The sequence below is a fragment of the Dermacentor silvarum genome, unplaced genomic scaffold, assembly GCF_013339745.2.
Source record: "Dermacentor silvarum isolate Dsil-2018 unplaced genomic scaffold, BIME_Dsil_1.4 Seq7793, whole genome shotgun sequence".
NCBI classification, from domain to species: Eukaryota; Metazoa; Arthropoda; class Arachnida; order Ixodida; family Ixodidae; genus Dermacentor; species Dermacentor silvarum.
In genome coordinates, this window is record NW_023606765.1 from 15,216 (window position 1) to 23,617 (window position 8,402).

General features: G+C 50.7%; 1 protein-coding gene across 1 annotated transcript; it reads right to left on the minus strand.

The window, feature by feature from the left end:
* Positions 1 to 2,611: 2,611 nt before the first annotated feature.
* LOC119435538 (protein max) lies at positions 2,612 to 3,027 on the minus strand. The gene has a single exon (XM_037702363.2). It carries the CDS (start codon positions 3,014 to 3,016, stop codon positions 2,612 to 2,614), a length of 405 nt encoding a protein of 134 aa, XP_037558291.2. The 5' UTR covers positions 3,017 to 3,027.
* Between the last annotated feature and the right edge of the window lie 5,375 nt (positions 3,028 to 8,402).

Consider the following 8,402-nt stretch of genomic DNA (forward strand, 5'->3'; position numbering starts at 1 on the left):
AGCTTTCGCAGAGCTACTACAGTGCATTCGGACAGCCCCTGTACTTGCCCATTTTGAAGAGGAGGCAGATACAGAGGTCCACACAGATGCAAGCAACTTCGGACTTGGGGCTGACCTTCTAGAACGACACGGCCGTGTTGAGCACGTCATAGATTACGCCAGTCGTACACTGTCTCGAGCCGAGACCAACTACTCTACTTCAGAGAAAGAATGCCTCGCAGTCGTGTGGGCGACTACAAAATGCCGACCCTCTACTGCCGTCCCTTCAAAGTGGTGACTGATCACCACTCGCTGTGCTGCCTGGAAAATCTCAGAGATTCATCTGGCCGTCTTGCTCGGTGGAGTTTGCGCTTGCATGAGTTTGACATCACGATTGTATGCAGGTCCGGGCATAAACACGAAGACGCCGACACGCTTTCCTGCGCATCTGTGGGGCACCCTGCCCTGAGTTCGGAGGTTGATGATTGTTTCCTCGGGGCCGTTTCTGATTCCGACTTCACGTCAAGACAGCGAGCAGACAAAGAATCTCGGCCTGTTATCGACTACCTGGAGGGCCGAAAATCTCAACTTTCCCTGCACACTGCTCGCGAGTTACCCACCTTTCTCTCAGAAGTGGCATCGTGTACAAGAAAAATGCCCGTGGCAGTGACAAAGCCTTTCTCCTCGTTGTGCCTACCGACATATGCGTGATGACATCCTCTTTGCGTGCTACGACGAACGCACGTCAGCACTCTTGGGCTATTCGCGGACTCTCGCCGGAGTCTGCCAGCAGTACCACTGGCCACGACTTTCGTCTAGCGTACACCGCTATGTGAAAGGCTGTCGCGAGTGTCAGCGCCGCAAGACACCACCTATGAAACCTGTGGGCCTACTCCAACCAATTTTCCTGCCTAGGACATCGTTCAACCTCGTGGGAATGGACCTTCTAGGACCCTTCTCTTTGCCGTCCACTGGTACCAAATGGATTATCGTTGCAACGGATTGCCTCACTCGTTACTGCCTCACTCGTTAGACAAAAGCACTGTACGGCGGCGTGGCTTCCGATGTCTCGAATTTCGTTGTCTCGAATCGTCCTGCGGCATGGCGCCCCATCGTGTGTGACCACGGACAGGGGGGCGTCTTTTACAGAATAAATTATGGAGTACATTTTCAGACTGAGCGACACGAGTCATTGAAAAACAACAACCTATGATCCACAAACGCGAATGGACTGACGAAGAGGTTAAGCAAAACCACAGCAGACATGCTGTCATTGTACGTGGACGTGCAGCCCGAAACTTGCGACAAGATTCTTCATTAAACCACGTTTGCCTACAATTCTGCAATACAGGAAACAACGCGATTTTCGCCATTCCGCCTTGTTTACGGACGCAACGTGCAAACCATGTTAGACGCTACGCTTCCTTGCGACAAAACCGATTACCTTGCTCCAGACGCCGAGCACTACACTCAGTACGCCGAAGAAGTCCGCCAACTGGCTCGCGTAAACATCAATTACCAACAAGATGGCGATGCATGACGTTACAACCTCCGCCATCGAGACGTCGCCTATAACCCGGGCGACCGAGTCTGGATGTGGACCCCTATTCGACTTGCAGGCTTACCTTAAAAACTTTTGGGCCGCTATTTAGGACCGTACAAGGTTCTGAAACCTGTCAGTAACGTTACTTACGAGCTATTCCCGGGCAGCTCTTGTTTTCGCGTCGACAGCTTCGGCCCAAAATCGCGCATGTCGTAAGGCTCCAGTCATACTTCACACAAAAACTCTTGTGCCTGCGTGCATCGATTCGACGCTTTCAGAAGGAGGGGGGGGGGGGGGGGGGGGCTAACGTCACTTAGTGCTTTGGCGAAAAAAGCGCGCATAGAAGACGATAAAGTAAAGGTAAATGGCTCTGAGCAAGAACGAAACCACCTTGACATCTTGTTCACCTTGTCGTCCAACTGCCTGACAATATAGAGGAAACGAGGGCGATGGTGCAGTCTACATAGCTCCTGCATTTGATATCCTGCGTAACTAGATATACAAGCCCTGCTCTAGAGGCCACCCACTGCAGCAGAGAAGCGAAGAAACAACTAAATAGTGAAATACAAGCCATTTCGGCGTTCTTATATATGCGTTAAAAATGTGCGCTGCCTCTGAGGTAACAATGACCAACCAACCAACCCAACAATAGTTCTTCAGCTAGATATACCCGTATAAGCCGCACTTCTCTAGCAACCACTTTAGACGTTTTGACGGATGCGTGCGTCGAGGCCAGCTCATTTAAGGCCGAATGCGTGACTAGGAGCCCGGGGCCAGCTCATCAGTTCGAGTCTTTCCAAAGGCGTCCGGTAACTGATGACGCTAGCGGGCCCCTATCACTGAAATATTGAGTCCAGGTAAACCTGCAAAACGGGGCTATTCTTGGTCACACAGGTTGGAGAAGGCGCCTTGGTAGCGGGTAGGGAGGGTGGACATTTTACTTGGTTTCGGCATGCATGCACGTTCATTAAGAGCGCAAAGACCGAGTGTATATACGCTTCCTGAAGCATCAGTCGAGACAGTTGAAACTGCATTCCTCTTTATTTAGGATAACGCCAAGTCTAGCGGTTGGTTTCTCCCTGCTGTCGCTCACATCCCTTCAGGCAGCATGGAACGCTCGGAGGAGACGCCAGCCCGGGAGTCCTCCTCGTCAGTGGTCGCGACGACCGGGGAGCTAGGCGAGCAGTCGCCAACGCCGTTGCGCATCTCGACCCCCTCCAAAGCCCGTATCTGTTCCTCGAGATGCTTCTTCTCTCGCTTGAGGTCCTTGATGGTGTGCAGCCGCTCCCTGTTCGTTCGCTGTATCAGCTGTATGTAGTCGGCGGCCCGCTTCAGGATCTGGGCGCGCGTAGCCCTCTCCCACTGCAGAGACGGCACGGCGTCCCGCAGGCAGTCGAACGTGAACTTGATCTGGTCACGTCGCCTTCTCTCGAGAGCGCTGTGGTGGGCCCTCCTCTCGGCCTCGACGTCCATGTCGCGTTCCGCGTCGTTCATCTTGCCAGGTGATGCGGTATCGCAAGCGTATCGGCTGCAGCAGCAGAACTGGAGACAACGTTGCCGTAGAGCGATCATGAGGCAAGAGCGCGAGCAGTGAAAGCGCGTGCACCGCATGGTAGCTGGAAGAGGAAGAAGTCGTAGTAGTCGAAGTCCCTCGTTTAAGTGGCCCATATCCACCTTGGAGGCAGCGCAAACGTAAAAAGAACCGATTAACTTTAAACGCTGAAAAAAAAACGAGACAGTAACTGAGGTAGGATCAAAGGGAACATTTTTGATGAGCATATGGATTACTGAAATTAATGTGCGTTTGTTTCTTTTACTTTCAACTCATGGCGCATATACCCGCTATAGGGGAGGGTCCAAGAATCAAGTGAATAAAACTAATGATAGAAGTTAAATTTCACTCGCGAGCTCGCGAGGAAGGATAAAGTCAATATTGCAGATGCAAGAAAATGAACCACGTAGCAGTTATGCAAGTCTACTGAAGAAAGGAGGATATCAAATAAAAATTTGCCGAGGGTCCCTATGCATATTCTTACGAGATGAGAACGCGATAGCGTTTCTTTCGATTAAGCTGTTGTTGCGGAGGGGTGCTGCAAAGTGGTGTTGCCGAGTTGTGTTGTGTACAATGAGGCTGTGTGCGATCTCGGCCGAATTGTGTATATTTACATGATCTGGTGCAGTCAAAATGGTGTCCACACCACTGTACATGTCCTCTTCTGCTTCGCCGTCGAGGCAGTATGCATCGAAGATCTCGGGTATCGAAGCAGTAGCACCGCCCCGGCGTTGCGGCTGGCGTCATTTAGGTCTCTGGTGTCGTCACCGTCTTGTCGTTCCGGTGACGGTGTACTTGCGTCGGGGTACCGCGGCTGCAGGTGGTTGCTGCGGCGGGGTTGAGTGCGCGCCGTGTTGCTGCGGCAGATGTTGGCTCCGGCGTCAGTTCCGGCGGGAGATGTCGCGTGCTTTCCGGGCACGGCTTTTGCGGACACATTTTGTGGACGCCAGCTGGTGGTGGTGGTGAAAAACATTTATTTGCTGTGTTTACAAGTGAGAGATAGGGACGGCCTTAAGGGCCGACCCTATACAAACTCTAGCAAACAAACGTCGGACTTTCTGTCAACCGCCCCCCCCCCCCCCCCGGGGGGGGGGGGGGGGTAGGGGTGCTTGTGAACTAGATTTCCGTTTAAGTTTGGGGCGGCGGGTGCTGAAAGCATGTTGAGGCAACTGGGTAACTATCATGCCCGGGATGCGGTCGACAACGGTTTGGAGGGCGGCGGCCACTCAGTCCTCAATCGTGGTCACTATGGATGCCACATGCCACACCCGTCGAAAACAAAATTTCTTTTCATTCTATTCCTCCTATTTTTCTTGGTGCCAGTCCTATCCCTGAAAGTTTTTCCTGTAATTATCTTCGTGTAGAAGTTGACAGAAATCTCAAGTTTACTGAACACATATCTAATGTGAAACATAAGATTACCTATGGGATTAGGGTGCTTCTAAAAACACGACACATACTTAACTATCAAATATTACTATCCTTATACTTTTCATTTATTCATTCACATATTAACTACTGCATTACTTCTTGGGGAAACACATACGTAACCCATTTAAACTCATTGCAAGTCCTACAGAATCAGGCTATTAGGATAATTACATTGAGCCCCTTTGCCCATAACGCCGCATATCTTTTACGAAGTAACCGCATTCTCTCAGTCGCAGAATTAGTTAAATATAACCTCGGCACCTTTTTGTTCCAACAGATCAATTACTCACGATGCGATAGTCTGATACTACAATCTTCTCTAATAAATACCAATATAACCAGGTTTGCAATAAACAGGAACTTCATTTTGCCCAAAATACATACTAATTATGGCAAACAAAGCGTCCATTTTTCATCCGTCGCATTCTGGAACACACTACCATTAGATATAAAAACACTTAAAATTCATGAATTCAAGAAACAACTAAAAGAATACATTCTGTCCAATACTGATGAATAGTTTATACTCATAGCCATTCTTTCAATGTGCCTTCATTTATTTTTCATAGTAGTCCAACTTGATTCATGTTTGATGTCCGTGGCTTGCACATGTATTTGAGTTTGACAATTATATTATGTACGTCCAGTCATTTATACTCTACACTCTTAGTGTTCGACAAATTATACTACAGTGCTTTATATATATATATATATATATATATATATATATATATATATATATTGCCGCCAGCATACTGAGACCGAAAAGACGCTCGCCGCATCATAGCTGTCTCAAAGAACCGCTACAATACAAGCGTCAGGCAAGGCACCGCAAGGCAACGCTGCGCCGCACGTACCCACACCACGTGCTGACAGACTGGTGGCTCGTGCTCGAGGATCGGATGACTGGCACGCGACAGGAGGTGAAGAAGAAGAGAACAACGTTGGAACAGGCGACGCTCGCAGGCGTTTTTGTTGAGTGTTGAGTCTCTGGAGTTCTCGGGCACAGGTTCGCCCAGAATAAATCAGTTTTATTAGAAACGGTTGTCGTAACTGTCGGTTACATTTCTGGTGGAGGTGCTGGGTATGATTCCAAGCCCCACACACGTCAGGGAAGGTAGCCCGGACCCCCGAAGTTTGCAGCCAACGGAATTGATGCCTGTTCACCAACGCACAAGTCGCCGCATACGAGGTGAGCCTCCCGAGTTTGGTCCCCTCACCGAATCACCAAGGGAAGCGACGGCGGTTAGCCTAGGCTCCAGTGCGATGGCTACTCAAGCGACCCCTCCTCACGTCATCGTTGACTCACCCAAGACGCCAGAATCATTTCACGGAGACACATTTGAGGATGCCGAGGACTGGCTCGAAAACTTCGAGCGTGTCGCCAGATGCAACGGCTGGGACGCAACGAGGAAACTCCGGTATGTGTACTTCGCGCTGGAGGAATCTGCACGCACGTGGTTTCAAAACCACGAAGCGTCGTTTTCATCGTGGGATGACTTCCGACGAGAGCTGCTCGCTACTTACCCGAGCACGGACCGCAGAGAGAGGGCAGAAGCTGCTCTTCAGGCGAGGAACCAACGAAACAACGAAAGTGTGACCATGTACATTGAAGACATGTCCCACCTCTTCCGCCGAGCCGACCCAAACATGGCTGAGGACAAGAAATTACGGCACCTAATGCGCGGTGTTAAACAGGAACTATTCGCAGGCCTGGTACGTAATCCACCGCGCACTGTAGCCGAATTCAGATCAGAAGCGACGACTATGGAGAAGACACTGCAGCAGCGGGCAAGACAGTACAACAGAGATGCAAGCGTCGCATTATTTGAAGTTGGGTCAGGAGCCCTCCCCAGCAACATCGACGCCCTACTTGAAATGGTGAGATCTGTCGTTAGGGAAGAGCTGCAGAAATTGAAGCTGGTTCAAAGCCCTCCTACGGTGTCATCACTTGCAGATGTCGTACGCGAAGAAGTGCGACAAGTAATTTCTGAACCAGAGCCTCAGGTACGGCCCCTAGCACAACTGGAGCGTCAGCCGCGGATATCATACGCCCAAGCTTTACGGCAGGACATTGGACGCGCTGACTCTGTCCGAACTACCGCTACACCTCAGACGGTTGCTCGCAGTATGCCGCCCCTGTCGGAAGGAAGACCACGTAAAAGCGATGTATGGCGTACTCCAGACCGGCGTCCCCTCTGCTACCACTGTGGCGAGGCTCGTCACCTGTATCGCGAATGTCAGTACCGCCGAGTGGGACTCCGTGGCTTCTCCGTGAATGCGCCTTGCCCTCGAAACGGTGAGCACCCTTACCAGATAGAAGAATTTTTATCTACACGCCGAAACATTCCGTACCCCCAGCAACATGAGCCTCGATCGGCAGCGCCTATGCGTTATCGGTCGCCGAGTCCGCGTCCGTCCTCCATGTCACCGAGGCGTCGCTCACTAAGGCCGCGACGGGAAAACTAGAGCCAGCGACCTGTGGAGGCAAGGCCGCTGACGCCCAGGAAACCGAAGGCCCTCCATCGCTAACCCGACGAGACGACGGCTGTGACACCGCGACGAACAAATGCAGTGATGGTGACGCTACTTCTGAGTTGCGTGTCATCATCGACGACTTCGAAGTGACCGCGTTGATAGACACTGGTGCTGACTATTCAGTTATTAGTAGTGTACTCGCCAGAAAATTGAAAAAGGTATTGACCCATTGGACCGGATCTCCGATACGTACAGCCGGGGGACACTTAGTCGAGCCTGTAGGAATGTGCACGGCAAGGATCGGAATTAGTAGCTTTATGTACGTCAGCAGCTTTATTGTTCTACGCGAGTGTTCCCGTGATCTGATCCTGGGCATGGACTTTTTGCAAGCAAACGGCGCAATAATCAACTTGCAAGAATCCCGCGTGTTGTTTACTACGGAAAATGCTATCGCCTTTTCTGATGTGGAACAGCCACATGTTGCCTCTCTGCGTATTGTGGATGAACACGTGACGGTGCCGGCAAGGTGCAGTGTGACTGTCATTGTAAGGAGCGACGCATTTCAAGACAATGAGGGACTTGTAGATGGAAATATCGGGCTGCTACTGGAAAAGCAAATATGTGTGCCAAGGGGCCTTGTTCACCTGCGTAACGTATGTGCGGCTGTCCTCCTGACCAACTTTGGCAATGAGGCACAACACGTGGCGAAGGGAACAGCCATAGCATCTCTTCATGGCTATGAACAAGTTACGGATATATCAACTCTCGACACACCATCCCCAGCATCTGGGACTTTAGACAGTGTGCTCGCATCTATCGATATTGACCGACAGCTGTCATCACCGCAAAAAGATAAGATTGTGAGCTTGGTCACAGAGTTTGCTGAATGCTTTTCGACTTCATCGAAAGTCCGTCGTACTCCCGTCGCAAAACACCGCATTATAGTCGAAGAAACCGTAAGACCCGTATGCCAACACCCGTACCGAGTGGCTCCAAAAGAAAGAGAAGCGATAAGAAGCCAAGTACAGGAAATGCTCAAGGACGATGTAATACAGCCATCCAATAGCCCGTGGGCATCTCCGGTAGTCCTGGTGAAAAAGAAGGACAACACCTTACGTTTTTGTGTAGACTACAGAAAACTCAACCTCGTCACGAAGCGGAATGTTTATCCACTCCCACGCATCGACGACACCTTGGACAAACTACGCGATGCCCACTTCTTCTCTTCTTTGGATCTTAAAAGCGGGTACTGGCAGATAGAAGTGGACGAGCGAGATCGCGAAAAAACGGCATTTGTGACACCGGATGGTTTATACGAGTTTAAGGTGCTTCCATTTGGTCTGTGTTCTGCGCCCGCCACTTTCCAGCGGATGATGGACACTGTTCTTTCCAGACTGAAATGGCAGTCGTGCCTCGTTA

Excerpts from the sequence above, each read along its gene's own strand:
- LOC119435538 (XM_037702363.2), bottom strand. The coding sequence starts at position 3,016 with ATGAACGACGCGGAACGCGACATGGACGTCGAGGCCGAGAGGAGGGCC.